This window comes from Monodelphis domestica, chromosome 4 (genome assembly GCF_027887165.1).
Source record: "Monodelphis domestica isolate mMonDom1 chromosome 4, mMonDom1.pri, whole genome shotgun sequence".
Lineage (NCBI taxonomy): Eukaryota > Metazoa > Chordata > Mammalia > Didelphimorphia > Didelphidae > Monodelphis > Monodelphis domestica.
Genome location: NC_077230.1, coordinates 40,588,523 through 40,607,635, shown reverse-complemented (window position 1 = coordinate 40,607,635; position 19,113 = coordinate 40,588,523). Strand labels below are relative to the sequence as shown.

At 37.9% G+C, this 19,113-nt stretch overlaps 1 protein-coding gene across 15 annotated transcripts in view; it reads left to right on the top strand.

Moving 5' to 3' along the window:
• The window catches only part of MAP7D2 (MAP7 domain containing 2), a 204,314-nt gene that overhangs the window by 138,287 nt on the left and 46,914 nt on the right, over nucleotides 1–19,113 (top strand). For 3 of the 15 annotated variants that reach the window (XM_007493442.3, XM_007493445.3, XM_056793324.1), the window contains exons 4-9: nucleotides 846–966; nucleotides 1,903–2,001; nucleotides 4,000–4,110; nucleotides 6,798–6,920; nucleotides 8,996–9,138; nucleotides 17,077–17,192. In XM_007493442.3, coding sequence (XP_007493504.1) covers nucleotides 846–966; nucleotides 1,903–2,001; nucleotides 4,000–4,110; nucleotides 6,798–6,920; nucleotides 8,996–9,138; nucleotides 17,077–17,192 — 713 coding nt within the window. Of the gene's footprint in view, nucleotides 1–445; nucleotides 578–710; nucleotides 729–845; nucleotides 967–1,902; nucleotides 2,002–3,999; nucleotides 4,111–6,797; nucleotides 6,921–8,995; nucleotides 9,139–17,076; nucleotides 17,193–19,113 lie in introns of those variants that run through there. The other 12 variants (XM_007493451.2, XM_007493452.3, XM_007493443.3 and 9 more) reach the window with 12 other exon arrangements.

Below are 19,113 nucleotides of genomic sequence, written 5' to 3'. Positions count from 1 at the left end.
TAGAGATGATAGGTTTGCTCAGTTTTAAAACATAAAATGTTAACCCCTGGCAACTAAATATGAAGCATCGAATGCAGAATGCAGTAGAAAATAGTCATTTTTCATTTTGGTTATTGGTAAAGCAGATTTCTCCTTTACAGAATGAATTCACTTACTTCATCCATCTCTTATCAAAGTTCTTATCGAGGTCATAAAAACTCCTTCTGTGGTAGGAATTTAGGGGAGCAATATTTTTATGTTTCACCTAAATCAAAATAGACTGCTTCCTGTTCTCCCCCAACCAGCCCTGAATTGGTGATCCACCTCTTTCCTGAGTGCATCAGAGACACCCCCCCCCCCCCCCCCCCCCCCGCCCCATCCCAGCTGTGGACTGCTCCAGTAGATGGGGTGGTAGATGGGCAAGAAGGAGTTAATGCTTGTCAAGCATTATTCTTAAACAAATTAAGGCCAGAGCAGCTCAGTGGCAGCTCCCCCAGTGGGACTAGATGTTCAGCAAAGATACAGCTCTGGGTTATTTACTTAGGCCTTTCTCTTGACCTCTGGATTCTGCAGACAAAAGAAAGAGCTCTCTTTGGAGGTAGGTGGTTTAGGTACGGGCAGTCCCCGGGAGTTGGTCCTCTGCCACAGATTGCTTTTGATTCAACTGTCCGGGGTATCCATCAGCTTGAGCCAAGAAAAGCCCATTCTTTTCCTTCCTTAAGCATTAAGAACAGCTAGCCACAGGAGAGGTTTTTGTTTTTCATCTTCTCTTCCTCATCCCAACAACCTCCCCTCCCCAACACACTCACCCGCTCTCAGTCCCCCACCCCCGCCTTGACTTCTTTATTATTACATCAACTTCTCAGGAACGCCTAGAAGCCATGATGCGGCGGTCCCTGGAGCGGGCACAGCAGCTGGAGCAGAAGCAGAAGCGGTGGTCCTGGGGAGGAGCGCTGGTTCCCAGCTCCAGTTCGTCGGAAAGGGATGGTGAGTGAAGCCGGGGCTGTCTTGTCTGCATTGCAGATCCTGCAGAATGGAACGCCCTGATAGCGATAGCCGGGGTTGCTTTACTGCATGGTTCCAGGGGTATTTTCCACTGCTGGGTCCACTGGAGAGGTAGAAGCCTTGCAGTTACTAAACTTGCAGGAATCGCTGTTGAGATTGGTTCATGAGAAGATGGATCACTCATTCTTAAAGCCTTTTTAAAATCGTGATCGGACGCCAGAGATCAAGGATAACTGTTCAAAGGGGAACAGAATGCTTAAAGTAACCTATTTTACCAGCAAAAAAAAAAAAGATTCAGGTTAGCAGGTGTGGGGCTATGGATGTTTTTAATGATTAGGGTCTACTGTTCATGAGGTGACAAAAATTGTTGTAAGTGCCTACTGTGTGCCAGGCACTGTGCCATTAAAAATGCATTCGCCATTTTAAAAGGTCTTATCGCCTTCCTCCTTTATTTGTTAGTCTTTTGATTTGCTTTAAAGCAAACGGTATGTCATTTTGTTAGCTTTCAAGTTTCCAAGACAGTTTTAATTTCTTTAAAAGTTGATCATCTTTAAAGGTAGCTTTTTAAAAAAAATCTCCTAATTGAAACATGATTGCATTTTAAAATACTTATCTCTTCGAATATGTTACTTATTTCTTTTACTAATAGGCTGTAAATGCATTGTATAGCTTCTTCTGGAGTAAGCACTTTTAACTTTTGATAGTACAAGTCTGGGCTATTTTGTTATTCTCCAATAAGAAAACCCTATTATTAAAAAACAAACAAACAGCAAACTCTTGTTTACTTTTTCTAGTGGCTCTGATAAATTTGTTTTTGTCTCTCTCTCTCTCTCTCTCTCTTTTTTTAAAGAAACAACAGTGATAAAGTAAAACCAGGTTATTTTTCACCTTTCTTTGCTCTGATTTTCTGCTATATAGGTGAATCAGAAAATACCCCACCCCTTGTTCTAGGTTTATCGACCAGCACCCTTCCTCCAGACCCTGTGACCTTTGCTGCTGCTACTGATGACTCCAATGGTATTTCAGAGCATCACAGTGCCATGGTGTTGTGTGATAACTGTTTCCAGTCACTTTGTCATCCACCAACCTTATCTGTCTTATGCACCTTTTAAATGTACATCTTAGTCTGATGCTGTGTAACTTTTTTTTTAGAACTATATCTCACATGTATGTTGTCCCCTATTGTTTTGTCATATTGAAGTCAGTGCATGCCTTCCTTGGACGAAGTTAACACATTTCATTCTTAGCTCCCACTCATTCCAGACCCAAACAATTTAGTCAATTTGGTGATCATGTGGATGTTGTTTGAGCCTGTTTGAGTCCGTCCTCTTTGAATAATAGTTTCTTAAAAAATGCCGAGGGTAACCTACATAAAATTATTTCTACTTCGAAAACATTTCATTTGTACAGAATGGTAGATGAAGGTGCCTGTGCTCTAGAGCATCTGTGTCACTGGGATAGATTTGGCAGTAGGTAAGGCAGAAGGTATGGATGGCCAGAGAACCTTATCAACAGAAATGCTGTTGGCAGACTGCAAATTCATATTCTGGTATTGTCCTTGGTTTCAGTATCTGTCTGGTAGGCATTTTGTTTTCCATAAAGGGCTGACAGATTGGCATTGTCTAGAACAGGGGTGGGAACTAGCATACCTTTGTTTCCATTCAAAGTGCTTCTTTAGGAAATGGGAGTAAACTTGCTGCTGGTAAAAAGGACTTGTGGGGGGGATGGGAAGGGAGGACACAATAATTATCAGCAATGCAGATAGATGGTCATATTACATGAACAGAAATAGAAGTTTGGAGTTCTCTGCCCCACCCCCTTTTTTAAAGCAAATCATCACCGATCATCTTGTTGCCTAGGAGCAAAGGAAGAACCTATAGATGAGCAGGGTTAATTATAGCACCTGAGAGTTTCCCCTCAGGTTTAGGCTATGTTGTAGGCAGAACAAGAGAAATCCCTACTGGGAAACCACCAAAACTTAGTTTTAATGGAGATAACAGTTAAGAACCAAGGAATCTTGACCACTAAGATGCAAGATTCTCTGGATTATCCTTTTGATGATTTTCTTGTAATAAAAGGAATTCCGAAGCCTGTTCCTAATTTTCCCAATTTCCTATGCATCCCAAATTTCCCAAGCTTTAGGGTTGTTGGATGAGATAGCTTTTCTAGGACTGAGTGAAGCTCATTTTATTTCTATTTATTTATTCCCAAATCCTTCGTCAATATTCAGTTCTAAGGCAAAGAATGACAAGAGCTAGTCAGTTGGGGTTAAGTGACTTGTCCAGGATCAATACAGCTAGGAAGTATCTGAAGTCAAATTTGAATTCAGGTTTTCCTGACCCTAGGACTGGCCCTCTATCTCCTGGGCTACCTAGCCACCCCCCCCCCCCTTTATTTTACAGAATTTTTTTCAGTGGCAATTAAATTTAGATAAGACTTATAATTATAATATAACCCCATATGGGGTTTTTGTCTGTTTCTAAATATACTATGAAAAAGACTGTTAGATCCTTTTTTAGAAAGTTGGCATCTGTGATTTGACTGGTATAGGGACTCCTGGTGAGAAAGCTCCTTCTACCAATATAGATTGGCATCTATTCATGAAATGATAGGCTCAGAGCACTGTGTGAGTACTAAAAGTTTAAGTCACTCGCCCAGGGTCACAAGCTATATGAAGGGAGAATAGGGGCTTGAATCTAGATTTCTCTGATTCCAAGGTTAACTCTAGCACACAGCAGCTTGAGTTTGCCTCAAGGAAACATAGGATATATAGCTTTAGTTTTGTAAAATTGAAATGTTGAGAATGGAAGAAAGAAAATCTTATATCTTCTACTATAATGGTTAAGAGGCTGTATTTTTGAAATTAGGGCAATTGGAGTTCTAGGGTAACAAATACATAGTTCACTTGTTTCAGAGCTATTATCATCAAAGATCGGGATGACCTAGGAAAGAAAACTTTTGTTATTTTCTTGCTCTGTAATATAAACATAAACTTTTTTATGCATCTCTCTCCAGCACATGATAAACTTTCAGCTTCTACAATGAATCTTCCAAAGCAACTGGACTCACCCATCAGTAAGCGTCTCTCTTCCTCTACAGCAGCAATTACAAATTCGTCTGACAAAGGCAAGTGAATACGTCCTCATGGGCTCTCTGTGGCCCACTTCCCTTTCTTTAGAACATTTAAATGTTTTCTTGGGTGGTCATGCACCTTTTTAGAATTATCTCTTTTGTGAGATATCCCCCCCCCCCCAAACCTCTTGGCCCTTTGCATATAACTCTGTTATCATATTATGACATAGTTAAACTTTGTATTTCTGGGGGGGGGGGAAGGGGCTGATTTGGGAATGGGGTGGCCAGTTTTTACTGAGAGGAAGGGATTTAGTGGCAACAAGAATTGATCTTTTCTCCTGGTTGTCGAGTTCATTCCACTCTTCCTAGTGGCTGCATAACTTAATTCTAGGAATTAATTTACAAGCAAGTTGGAATGTGACCCAGTAACTAAGGACTTCCGTACCTGATATGTATTGGGAATCTGAAATGCTGGAATCATTGAGATTTGTGGTGCTTAGAATTGGGTGGTAACATAGTCTGACAAAATGGGCCACTGCAATTTCCCATGATAAAAAACCAGGCTCCCTAGTAAGTGAGAGAAGAAACCTCAGAACTAGTTAAGAAAAAACTTCAAAAGAAGGCAGCATTTTCAGGTGCTCTAACTATTGGCAGTGAGCAAATTTAGTTACCCAGATGTGTGACAAAATCTATGGTGCCCTTTTTAGGTATGCTTTGAATCAAAGATCTAAGGACTTTGGCATTTTGTCTCATTCAGGTTGTGGGGGCAGCTTTCTCCTAGGGGCTCAGATAAAGCACTAAAATAGCCATAAAATCTGCTCACTCAGGCTATGAAGGTTATAGGGTGGGATAGGGAGAGAAGATAAACCCTACAACATTGGGTGATGATGATACTTAAAAACAAAAACCAACTGTCATCCCAAAGGGTGTAATCTGCTATGCATTGCATTTCTGATGGAATATTTAGCATGCAAGATGCCTTGGAGGGGGAATAAGGATAGCATTTGTTCCCTGAAAAGGACAAATAACATCTTCCCAGAAATGTTCTCCCTCTACTTCTTCTTATCAGTGAATTTACAATTAAATTTGCACCTTGGAGCCTGTGTTAGAATTTCTATTAGATGTATTGGGTATGACACAGTACTGCTGATCTATAGTGTAGGAGACATCTGAAGATGGAATTCTAAAAGACATGGAGGTGAAAATATTTATGAAGCATATGAAGCACACAGTCATTCTGTTAGAAATCCTAGTCTGTATGTTTGCTAGCATTTACTTGGTGCTGTAAGTTAGGGATAAATCCATGCTTTCTTTAGTGTGAATTAATATGTAAATGTGTCCATTTTATGATCTACTCTCAACTCTCAGTTATCTCCATGGGTTAATCCCAGGATAATTTACTTGCTACTGTACTATTGTCATTGTCACATCCTTCTTAAGAAATTAGTATTTTTATGGGGACATTCCAAAAGGCAGCTGGTTGGTCGATGGATTGAGAACCAGTCTAGAGAGAGGAGGTCCATCCTGAGTTCAAATGAAGCCTCAAACATTATCTAGCAAGAGGCCCTGGGAAAGTCACTTAACCTCCAATACACATTATTGATTCTAAGACAGAAGGTAAGGGTTTTAAAACAAGTACACAGTCTGAGGGGCAGCCAGAATCACAGTGGAGTCAGGAGGACCCAAGTTCAAATATGACCTCAGACATTTCCTAGTTGTGACACCTTGGGCAGGTCAATTAACCCCAATTACCTAGCCCTTGCCACTTTTCTGTCTTAGAACTGATATGAAAAATATTAGGGTTTTATAAATATATATATATTTTACATATATATATATATATACACACATATATAATACAAAAGACAATCTGCTATTATAAAATGTGTGTGTTTATTCACCAAAACATATATACTACAAATCAAAATTACTTTTGGACTATTTGCATTTTTAAATTATTCATAGTGCTTCCTTCCATTAAAGTAGATAACAGAGAGTTGATAGTTTCTACTTTCCATATGATTTTTCAAGTCTAATTTAAATGGGAAAAGTGAAAGGATACAGTATTCTTTAATACAGTCCTATCCTATGATGGCATTGTTTCCATTTGATTTTTTAAAATCCAGTTTATGTGGGAAAAGTTCATGATGGTAGTTTTCATTCACCATTGTCTTAAAAACAAGTGTTACATAATTATTTCTCAACAATATCTTATAAAACAAGTCTTAAATGAGTTTTAGAAGCCACTTTCTCTTATAGAACGGATATGTGTTTATGCATTAAAAAAATTTTAATTTACACAGCTATTAATGTTAGGTTTTCCAGTAAAAAACTCACAATTTTCTGGGTTTCAGTTTTATTTTAGGATGTGAATCAAGTATTGTCCTGTAATAAATTTTATTCAATAGATTGTAATGTCCCAAAAGAATTGATGCACTTTTCCAGACTGCTTAGTCTTCTCATTAAGGAGATCTATTTTGTGTAATGTATAATTGTTTATTTTTGTATGAAATATTTTACTTTTAGTGTATATATGTAAATATCAAGGAATTCACTAAACCTAATTTTCAGGGGCTTTAAATTGCTTTGTCAAATTGTTTTATATTTCCAGAAACATCCATTTGCATGACATACATTGTTTTCAACATTTCATTGGGGTTTTTTTGGTTTCAATTTCTCTTTTTTATATATATAGATATAGATATATATCTTTTTTCATTTCATTTCCTTCCATCCTTCAGCCCACCGCATGCACCTTAGTCCAGTGGAAAACTTTATTGTTATGCGTCTGTTGACCCCCACACAGTCTTCCCTAGCCAGATCCCGAAGCACACTCATGCTTCCTGAACAATCCATTGACGCAGGTAAAACAGGCTGATGGGTTTTGACTATTAAGGTGTGAGAATACAACTAGAAGCTGTGGAAAATGCTGAAAAGAGATTGAAGTGTTTCACTTAATGGTGAATTTTTGCTTTTCTTCTCCCCATTTCCTGGTTTTGTGCAATGTCTTCAGCTGCTAACGCTAACATTTCTTTTCCTACTAACGTTTTTTTGTTGTCGTTGTAACCACATTTCTTTAGAAAGGCTAAGGTGAATTAAAACAGACTGAAATGTATTCCTTTCTATATTCTAAGTAAATGTATACCTTTTACATTTAGGGACATTTAATTGGTCAACAAGCATTTATTAAGCACCTACTGGGCAGGTACAAATGTAGTGGTACAAAGACAAAAAGAAAAGCTAATAACCTAGACCTGAAATTCTGCTTTTGACTAGAAAATAGAAACTGACTTTGAAGACAACTGGCATAAATGTGAGGTGATTGTCACTTAAGAGAGTCAACTCAACCTAGTTATATCTAAGCTATAGAGTGGAGCTCTTTGTGTAACAGGGAAGATAATCATGAAATATAAAGATAGTCCATAGCTGGAGTTTAATTGTTCATAAATGACCAGTGCCATGGACTGTTTAAGATAACAATCTGGTCTCCAGTAGGACTCTGCCCTCTATTAGACATTCAGTTCAATCAGATAATGGCATGCCAACTTATAGGAACAATTTCTTCAAAATAGTTGAATGAACAATTTTGTCTCTTGAGGAAAATCTCTACCATGATCATAACCAATTCATAGATTTAGAATTGAGATGGAAAATCCAGTCTCAGTTCTGAATTTTCCCTAAAGAAAACTTCAAACCAGAATATGTTTACCCCTGAGAATACATTTTTGTCACTTATGGGGTATTGGCCTTTCTTCAACTTCCCAATTAAATTTTAGAGATCCAGCTGTTCTACAGATCACTAGGATAGCATACTATTTTATAATAAAGATTAATAATGAAAAAAGAGGATGTGAAGTTAACTAAAAATTTCTGATCTTATAGGTAAGCATGCTCTTGCCATAGATTAATAATTAATTGGTTCAGTCACATGAATGTTATTAGTAGTATTTAAAATCTATATGCTTTGGGAAAATGAGGCAGCAGGCAAACAGCTTGAGTTAATTACATTCTGGTTAATCTTCTGAAAGCTTAGAGGATAGTGTTCTATTTGTTTTGAATGCTTCATATAGAAGAGGATGAATTTGGGGATTTCTTATCTCTGCTATAACCTCACTTTTTTTTAAACATCATCTCACTAAAACCATTTGACACACTTATGGTTATTTTATAATGCTGTGCTAGGCTGTCTGAGTAGAATGAAGAAATTAAATGTCACTTTGAGTAGGTAATCTTGTTAATTAGTTATGGAGCTATGAAAATAGGTTGTCTTAAAATCTTTAGTGATTATGGCTTAAAATTTAGTTTTACTGCTCTACTATTTTATCCTCTTTGAAGGTTTTAAGACACTTAACTATTGGGCCCCACAACCAAATTTTACTGCAATTTTTAAAAATCCAGTTCCGTTGAAGATTTTAGTAAATTATGTACATGTTTCCCTAAGGAAGGCTTTGAAGTACAAAATGGAAGAACTCAGAACTTTTTAGAATCATAGAGTTAAGCTAGCAAAGAACCCAAGAAACCATCTAGTACTAGTCCCTTTTCATTTTATAAAGAGGAAACTGGGGCTGAGTAAAATTAAGTAACTTGTCCAGGATCCTACTGGTAACAAGTGGTAAGACTAGATTTGAGCCAGCATCCTTCTCACTTTGAAAATACTTTTCAATTTTTTCTAGCATGAAATTTCAATGAGTATAAAAAAGTTAACCTTCAGAAGACTTTATTTATTACCTGTGTCTCAGTTAAAAATGAAATGACAGTGATTCCATATAAACCCCCCTATATAGGTTTAGGGATCTCTTGGAGCATGAAAAACTATTAGCTAACCTTTAAGACTGCTGTTGCCATGTACCAAGTTGTAATGGAGTTGTGCCCTTTTTCCTTTTCTCCTTCTTCTGTCTGTTCTTCCTATTGCTTTGACTATTGTACTATAACTCTGTAGTCTCCCCTATCTGTCCTCGTATAGCCCCAGGTAGTCCTTATAAGTCTCCATACAAGACATCTCCTGCCCGAATTCCAGAAAGAAAGAAGATGGTAACCTCTGGTGGTGGGGATGCCACAAAAGGAGCAGTTGCGTCTGGACAGGTAGGTTTTAGAACAAGCCTTGGTCACTCTCAGTAAAGTTTAATCTATGTATCTTTAAACCAATTTATTTAGAGTGTCTCACTTCACTCATGAAAAATTCATTCATTTTATTCTAAACAGTATTTTTCATGAGAATTTTATGAAATGATGAACTCTTCAAAGCAGGAGCAAGCACTCCAGTTTTCTCTATGTCCCTTCAAGTTTTGTCTTTAGTTCTAGACTAATTGTCAATTATATACTTAATAACCAAATAAATTTCATATTATCACTTCTGTGGAGAGTATTCTTTCCTCTGAGACAGCTAGGTGGTACAGTGGATAAAGGGCTAAACTTGGAATCAGGAAGAACTGAGTTCAAGTCCTACCTCACATACTTATTAGCTGTGGAACCAGAGGCAAATCTCTTGACCTCTATGCCTTGGTTTTTTCTTCTGTGAAGTGGGGGATAATAATTCTCCTGGGACCATTGAGAGGATCAAAAAGTACTTTGCATTTTCTCCTATTTTCCATACTTTTGCCTTTCTTGTTTCTTAAGTCTCATGGAGTCATTAGCTTCCAGGTGCCCAATTCTAATTTTTAAAACCTGATTTTCTTGAATGAACTTTTGTACCTTCTTTTCCATTTGGCCAATACTATTTTTTAAAGAGTCCTTTTCTGAGAACAGCTAGTTTTCCTAGTGGACTGAGAGCCAGGCCTAGAGATGGGAGGTCCTGGGTTCCAATGTGGCCTCAGACACTTCCTAGTTGTGTGATCCTAGATAAGTCACTTAACCCCCATTGCCTAGCCCTTATTTACCACTCTCTGTCTTGGAACCAATACACAGTACTGATTTTAAAATGAAAGGTAAAGTTTTAAAATAAACAAATAAACAAATAAATATATACAAAGAGTCCTGAATTTTTGTATTTCTTTTTTCCATATGGCTAATTTGACCTTTTAAGAACTTCTCTTCAGTACATTTTTGTATATCTTTTTCCATTCTGCCATTCTGCTTTTTAAGAAGTTCTTCTCTTCAGTGGATTTTTATATCTTTTACCAATTGACCTATTTTTTTAACAGATTAATTTCTTTATTATTTTTTTTGCCTCTGTTACTAAGCTATTGATTCTTTTTAATGATTTTCCTGTATCACTCATTTCTTTTCCTAATTTTCCTTCTTCCTCTCTTAATTGTTTAAAATCCTTTTTGAGCTCCTTTATTAATTCTTTCTGGGCTTGAGAGCAATTCACATTTTTCTTGGAGGCTTTGGATGCAGATGTATTGACTTCATTATCTTCTTCTGAGTTTATGTTTTGGTATTCCCTGTCACCAAAGTAACTTTCTATGTGGATGTTCTTTTTGTTGTTGTTGCTTGGTCATTTTTCAGTCTTTTCCCTTTATTTTAATTTAAAAATACTGTTAAAGCTGGGCTCTGTAACTGTGGTAAAGGGATCACTGTTCCAAGCTTCAGGTTCTTTGTGTAGCTGCCTTCAGGTTTAGCTCTGAGGATCTATCTGCTTTCAGTTCTTCCAAGGTCAAATGTGTTCTGGGCTGTAAGTAACCACAAGCACTCTTCTCTGCCTTGGAATTGTGACCAGGGTTTGCTGGTCCCCTCTGGTGGCCAGAAGCACTAGTGTGTGCTAGTGCTCCTCCTCATCCTGGGTCCCTGACTCAAGATTGCAACCTGGAACTGCACATGGGCAATGTTACAAGAGTCTTGCACCCAGTGCCAGGAAAGGGGCTCCTGGAATCTCCTTCTGAACAGTTGTCCAACCACCCTTACAACCTGTGGCCAAAAGCTCCAGAAACCTTTGCTGCTGATTCAGCTGCCCCCAAGGCCTGTTACAATGTTTTGAGCCTCATTTTCACCCTAGTGCTATGGATCTTTCATGTCAGCCTTCTACATTGTTTTAGGCTGAAATTTTATTTTATCCTAGCTTTTTGTGGGTTATGCTGCTTCAGAATTTGTTTTGAGGCTTTGGGTTTTGGAGGGTATCATTTCATAGTTTATATTATAGTTTTTTGGAAGATAATTCAGTAGAGATCAGATGGGTCTGTGTCCCTTATCCACCATCTTGACTGTATTCCTTTAAATCTCTTTGCAAACCTCAATCTATAGCATTTTATAAATATTAATTGCTGCTATTATTATTATTACTGAACTAAGCTTTAAGTTGGTTTCCTATTTACCTTCTTCCATTTACCTCTGAGACAGTCAGAAAGCACAGTATCCACTGCTGTATTTGGAGTCAAGAAAACCTGAGTTTGAATGTGACTTACTGTGTGATTGGGTTATATTTTATGGATGTCTAGAGACTTTTAGAACCACCTACAGATGACTCAGATAGTATCTGACTAAATCAACAATCCATAGGCACCTGCTGGAGCAGAAAATTTTTTTCTAGGCTGCCTCCCAATGCTGAGTGGTCAATCTTTAGGAATGATTGGATACCAGACTTACTTGCACAAAGTTCTTAGAATCAAGGTGGAAGAGACTTAAGGGATCATCTAGTCTCATGCTGTCCAACTAAAATAAAAACAAATCCCTACTTAGCATATTGACTTAGAAAACAACATATTGGTGTTATCTATTGTATTGTATTTTTATTTACTTTTTTCAAACTTTTCCCAGTTACATTTTGATTTGGAGGAGTTTGGGCAGCATGCAGCCTATGAGTTTGACACCTTCAATCTGCTCCAGTATTTTACTTTTACAGATAAAGAAACCAAAGCCTAGAGAAGTTGTGAGTTTAAAAAGGACTGAGAATTAGTCTTATGGTCTTGTGGTAGATCTTCTGGCTTCAAAAATAGCATTCTTTCCACTTCACAAAGGACCAAACTGAATCCTTAATTTCCTTCCTTCCTTCCTTCCTTCCTTCCTTCCTTCCTTCCTTCCTTCCTTCCTTCCTTCCTTCCTTCCTTCCTTCCTTCCTTCCTTCCTTCCTTCCTTCCTTCCTTCCTTCCTTCCTTCCTTCCTTCCTTCCTTCCTTCCTTCCTTCCTTCCTTCCTTCCTTCCTTCCTTCCTTCCTATCAATTCCAAAAAGAAGAGTAAGTAGTAAGAGTTAGGCAATTTGGGTAAGTGATTGCCCAGGGTCATACTGCTAAGAAATGGCTGAGAGTAGATTTTAACCTAGAACCTCCAGTCTCCTTCTCTTCCTCCCTTTTCTCATCTTCTTCCTTCTCTTCCTTCTCCTTTGCCTTCTGTCTTAGTATCAATTCTAAGACAGAAAGGTGGCAAGGACTAGCAATCAGGATTAAATGACTTGGCCAGGGTCACCCAACTAGGAAGTGTCTTAGGACAGATTTTAACCCAGGATCTCCAGACTCTATACCTGGTACTCTATTCATTGTGCTACCTGGGTATCTACTCTTTCTTATGTAATCCAGAGTTTCTTCAGGTTCTCCCATTTCTCCATCTACAGCCTCTTAAAATTTGTCCTCCTTAATCCTTGTCAGTTTGCCAAAGCAAAAAGGCTTAACTTGCTAGTCATGTTTCCCTTGATTCATTTGCTGTACCTTTTATCTGCCTTCCTTTACATCTGCTCACAATGTTTTTCCAAATCCTTTCCTCTCTTGACCTTGACTGCCCTTCCCAAATTTGTTTCTTTTTCTCCCTCCAAATAAACTACTAATGTTCCTTATGCAAGCACCCAGTGAATGCTTAATAGCATAAAGTATATTCCCCATTTTTTTATATCTGCTTCTCCTTCCCTACTCTCAACCTGAGCTTCTTTCCTTCTTGATCCATCTGTTGATTGCCCTTTTCTAGACTGTTTTCTCATAACCTTTCACGGCATTTCTCTTGGCCTATTTGTCATCCTGCTATTCCTTTCCTTTGTCTCATGTTTTTTAATGATGTTTGTGTTCTGATGCAGTTTTGCGCACATTTGCATTCTGTTTCAGTTCCCTGCATCATAACTATCTTTAGTCCTTTATTTGCAGGGTTTCTATGGGCAGTGAATTTGCTCCCAAATTATAAAATGGTTGTTTTCTTTTTGCTCTCTTATAACAGGGACTCTCAGCATAATTTTGAAACCAGTCATTTTTCAAAACCACTGTTATTTTCAAGTTAGTTCAAACTTGAGAACCCATTTCAAAGACAAAAAGACCTGGGTTCCAGCCTTATCTCTGACATACTATTTGTGGGTCCCTGGGAAAAACACCTAATTTCTCAATGCTCTAGCCAATGATGGTGTACCTTTTAAAGACTGAGTGCCCTAATTGCAACCCTCATGCCCATGTGAGCCCTCGCCTTATCCCATACAGGGGAGAGAGGACATGTTCCCATTGGGCTGCTGGACAGAGGGACAGGTCATCTGAGAATTGTCCTCAGGAGCACATGGAGAGGAAGAAGGGAGAAGCCCCCTCCTGCATGCTCTGGCACATATGCCATTGGTTCACCAACAAGGCTCTAGACAACACTTAGTTCACTCTTCACCTGAAGGATATGTCTTTCCTTAATTTTTAACTCTAATTTTATTTTTTAGAGCCTGGAATCTGTGCCAGGTTCAAATAAGATAAAGCTGGGTGATTCTTCAGCTGAAGAGAAGTTGCCAACCTGCACTGGGAGAGGGGCAGTTTCCTTGCCTAGGAGTTTCTTCTACCATTGAAATCACAAGTCTAGTTCACTTTTCTGTTCCTAAGCTCAGTAATATCCCAGACTTATAGAATATGAGAATTGGAAGTAAGTCTTAGACATCACCAGATAAATAGACATAGTTATCTCTATACAGATACATACGTAATACATATAAGCATGTATACACATCTTTTATGTGTGTTATGTGTGTTATGTACAACATGTATATGGATGGGTATACATATATACTCATTATGCATAATACATGCACAAATACACGCAAAAACAAGTATCAGAAGTCAAAAATGAATGTTGCTCCAAGTTGTGTGACCCTGGGCAAGTCACTTAACCCTGTTTGCCCAGCCCCTGTCTTTCTGTCTTAGAATTGTTACTTTTAACAACTCAGATTTGTTATAAATATGTTGGTAATACAGAAGGTAAAGGTTAGAAAGAATGAATGTTGCAAAAGAACAGAGAACAAGCTCTCCCCAAATAATTAATAGGAGAAAGCACCTACCCCAACTCCTTTTTCTCAATATGATCACTACTTTTAATTATTTTTTTCTTCCTCTAATTTTTTTTTTTACAAAAATTTTTTTCATTATAAATGATGGCTCTTTGAAAGAGGGGAGGAATGAATGGGGAACTTAGGTGATGTAAATGGAAGAAAATCTGCAAATTCAGGAAAATGATATACACAATTTTATAGTAAATGAAAAGAGCAAAAAAACCCCTACCTGACTTAACATCACAATTGTACTAATCAAGTTAAAAAAAAAGATAGCATCAAATCCAGTTTCTTCATTTTTATAAATGAGAAAACGGTCCCATAGAGATAATGAGACTTGGCCAAGATCAGATAGTTAGCAAGTAGCAGGGGCATTAAAAACTGGTCCTAGCCCAGTATAGTTTCTCATTGTCCTAGCCTAGCACACCTTCCTTAGCTCCTCAGTAAGAAATGAAATTCTTTTGTGTAAATTTGTGTTGAAAGTGGTGATGGTGGTGGTGTGTGTGTGAGAGAGAAAGACAGACAGACTGAGACAGACAGATAGAGGGAGAGAAGGGAGGGAGATAGAGAGAGAGATTAGGAAATGTGTTGGTAAGAGACAGAGTAGATTAGCACAGCTCTCTTTGGAGGAGGGAGATATAGGCTATTTTTAAGGGTTAAGGAGTGGGTAATTATGGAGCAAGGGAACAGTAACACTCCCTAATCATTCTATTATGTATTTTATGGAAGAATTTATGACTGACTTTCTTGAAGGTTATGGTCACTATATTTTCACCCAACCATAATTTTTTTCCTGGTGACTTTTTATATCTTTTTGCTCTGCTTGTTATCAGTCTTCCCATAGAATGGGCAGGTGTGTTAGGCCTTTGATCTATATTGCCTGGTCACAGAGAAATCTTTTTATTGAGAGAAGGAAAATTTATGTTTTTACTGGATGGCTAAACAAGTGTCAGTACATGGTATTTTTTCTCCTAATTTAGAATTCTCTTTCTGAGGAAAGAATATGATTATGTGATCATAAATATGATTTTTATATATATAATATACATATATGTTATTTTACAGTTACTGTGGAAAGATAGCTTATTACAGTGAATAAGAGTACCAAATTTGAAATAAGAAGGCATAGGTTCAATACCCAGCATTTTTATTAACTAGCCACATGACTTTGGCTTTTTTTAAAGTTAAAACAGTATTATTATTTTTAAATTTTATTTAATTGATTAAGAAAATTTTTCTATGGTTACATGATTCATGTTATTTCCCTCCCCTCCTCTAACCCCCTCCTGTAGCTGACATGCAATTCCACTGGGTTTTACATATGTCATTGATCAAGACCTATTTCCATGTTTAACATTTGCACCAGGGTGATCATTTAGAGTCTACATCCCCAGTCATATCTCCATTGACCCATGTGATCAAGAAGTTGTTTTTCTTCTGTGTTTCTGCTCCCACAGTTCTTTCTCTGGATGTGGGTAGTATGCTTTCTCATAAGTTGCTCAGAATTCTCCTGAATCATTGCATTGCTGCTAGTAGAGAAGTCCATTATACAGTATCACGGTGTATCTATATCTGTATACAATGTTCTCCTGGTTCTGCTCCTCTCACTCTGCATCAATTTCTGGAGGTTGTTCCAGCTCACATGAAATCCTCCAGTTTATTATTCCTTTCAGCACAATAATATTCCATCACCAACATATACCACAATTTGTTCAGTCATTCCCCAATCGAAAGGCATCCCCTCATTTTCCATTTTTTATGCCACCACAAAGAGCGCTAGCCACATGACTTTGGGCTAGTCATTGCCTTGGGGGCCTTAGTTTCCTCATCTATAAAAAGAGAGGATTAATAGAAATGCTGCCCCTTTACCCTCCCCTCCACTTCAGCTCTGAATACTATGATCATGAAGTAGCCATGACTTGGCCAAGATTATAGCTAGGTCTATAAACTATGAACCCAATCATGAAGATTGGCTTCGTAGTTTATAAACCTAAGCCCAGTGCTCTTTTCCAGTTATCATGTGCCCTGTCAACTGAAAATGAGCTACAATACTCTTTCATTTGCAAGGACTGTGCAGAGTGAATTTGTTCCCAAGTTTCATATAAAACACTTTTCTTTTTCCTATTTTTAGAGCAGTCTGCCATCATCCTACTGTGGTGGCTGATTTCAGTAGCCACCCTTTACACAGTTTATAATTTGGAAACCTATAAAGCTTATGAAATGATCCCTTGAAAGTAAACTTTAGGGACAGCTAAGTAGCTCACTGTGGATAAAGCCACAGCCCTGTGGATGGCAGATTCTGACTTCAAATCTGGTCTCAAACACTTCCTAGTTGTAGGTAACTCTAGACAAGTCATTTAGCCCTAATTACCTATAGCTCTTACTGTGTTTCTGCCTCAGAAACGACTTAATATCAGATTCTAAGATAGAAGAGAAAATTGGTTCTTTAAACCCTTACCTTCCATCTTAGAATCAAGATTGTGTATTGGTTCCAAGGCAGAAGAGTGGTAAGGGCTAGGCAATGGGGGTTAAGTGACTCCCCCAGGGTCACATAGCTAGGAAGTGTCTGAGGTCAGATTTGAACCCAGGTTTCCCGTCTCTTGGGCCTGGATCTCCATCCACTGAGATACCCAGCTGCCCCCAGAAAGGTTGTTTTTTAAAATGTTATCGCTTGTATAACCCAGTGGAACTGCTTGTCAGCTTCAGGAGGGGGAAGCTAAGAGTGGGGAGGTGGGGCAGAGAATCATGAATCATGTAACCATGGAAAAATTTTCTAAATTAAAAAAAAGTGTTGTAGTTGCAATATTTTAAAAGTAGCCCAAATAAAAGATCTCACAGGGCTTAGACATTAATGTTCTTTCCTTCTTCTGTAGGTTGAGAAAACAAAGAAAGAAAAGCGAACCCCAGCAGCCACATATGGCCTTGGATCTCCATTAAGAAAATCTGATTCTCCAGCAACCAAGAGACATTCCTCTCCTGCAATATCTAAGTAAAAATGTCTTACCTTTTCTACTACATCTTTGTTAAAAAAGCAAATTGGTGGGAAAGCTTTTGTGCCAGATGGTTAATCAACAAACTTTATGTAACTACTAAGTGTTAAACTCTGAGATTATAAAGAAAGGCAAAAAATTAATCTGTGCTCTCAAGGAGTTCCTAGCCTAATGTGCTGAAAAATGTGCAAATGATTATACATACAAGACAATCAGTGTAAATGGAAGGCAGTCTCTGAGTCACTAGCAGTGGGAAAGGATCAGGACAGTGTCCTGTAGAAAGGTGGACTTTAAGTTCTGAAGAGAGCCAGGGAAGCTATGAAGTGGTGGTGAAGAGGGAGAACATTCTAGACATGCTCCGAGTTGGGAGATGGAATATTTTGAGGGAGAAAATGCATGTCAGCCAGTGTAACTGGCTTGTAGAGTATGTGGGGATGGGGTGACAAAGTGTAATGAAATTTGGAAGAGAGCTTTCAATGTAAAATCTTTTTTTTTAATTGGATCTTGAATGTAATAGGTAGGCAATGGCGTTCAATGGGCAGTAGGGCGATGATGTGGCATGATCAAACTCGTGTGTAAGAAATTGGCTTTGGCAGCTGAATGGAGGAGAGGGTTGAGACAAGGGAGATCATTTAGAAAGCTGTTGTACGGTCCAGATGAGGTGGTATGGACTAGGCTGGTTGAAGGCTCTGAGAGGGGAGGGAAGGGGACATATATGACTAAGTGTTTGTTTTCACTAAGACAATAACCAAGGAGGCAGAGTAAAGAGAAAAAGAAATCTGGATGGAATCTATTGATTTGATGACTGATGTAGAAAACTGGACTAGTAAAAGATATTTACCAGCCAGTAAAAGTGAGATTCTTATTTACAAGTCTGTTTTGATCTGTCCTAGGATGCCATTCAAATGCTTTTAAAGGAACCCCTTCATGGCATTATGCTTTTCCATTAAGATTTTCATTAGGATGCTTTCCCATTGCTCCTCTTCTGCTCTTTTCTCCTTTTTAAAAATTTTGTTTGTGGCAAAGTTTAATGGCATTGTTTTCTCTGTGCTTCTTAGCAAATAGTTATGATAAACATGGTCAACTACCACCAGTAATACATTGAACAAAGAAGACTTTGGGGTGACAAGGCCTTCTCTGACTAGAATGTCAGCCTCTAGTGCAAACAAAAACAAAATTAAAGGAACAATGGAATTTTTCTTAAAGTGAGTTCAGACTATAACCCCAGTCACTCTTGCTCACTGCTAGTTAATTAATTTGTGTTTTAAAATTTGACTTGAGGGCCAGCTAGGTGGCGCAGTGGATTGAGAGCCAGGCCCTAAATCCATGCTCTTTTGCCTTGGGAGCAAGACACAATATTGAGTCTAAGATGGGAGGTAAGGGTTTAAAAATTTTTTTTTCGCTTGAGCATTCCTCTATTATGTACATCTTGCCATTCTGTAAACTGCATCTATCTATACATGTTATTGATCAGTTCTCCAAAATGCTATTTTTCCAAATTCTTAAAACACCTCATATTCTTTAGAATGCTTTGTTTAACTACTTCCTGACTCATTCTTTACCAGTAAGCCTAAGAGGTGGGTAGTTATAAGTATTCTTATCTCCTTTTTATAGATAAGCAAACAAAAACTTAGAAAGTTTTCCAATAACTTACCCAAGGTCACACAATTAATAAGTTCTAGAACAAGTAATTTGTTCATTGGAAATAAAATATAGAAGCACTAAGTTATTTATTACAACCAAATAAGGAAAGAAATATGCTATGGGAGGATCTGAAGTTCATTGTGCCATGCTCATTCACAGATGGGGTAACTAGAAGCAAGGCATACTCTTTTTTTTTTTATTTTATTTGGTCAATTACAAACAATATTCCTTGGTTACAGAAATCATATTCTATTCTTCCCTCCCCTACTCCCATCC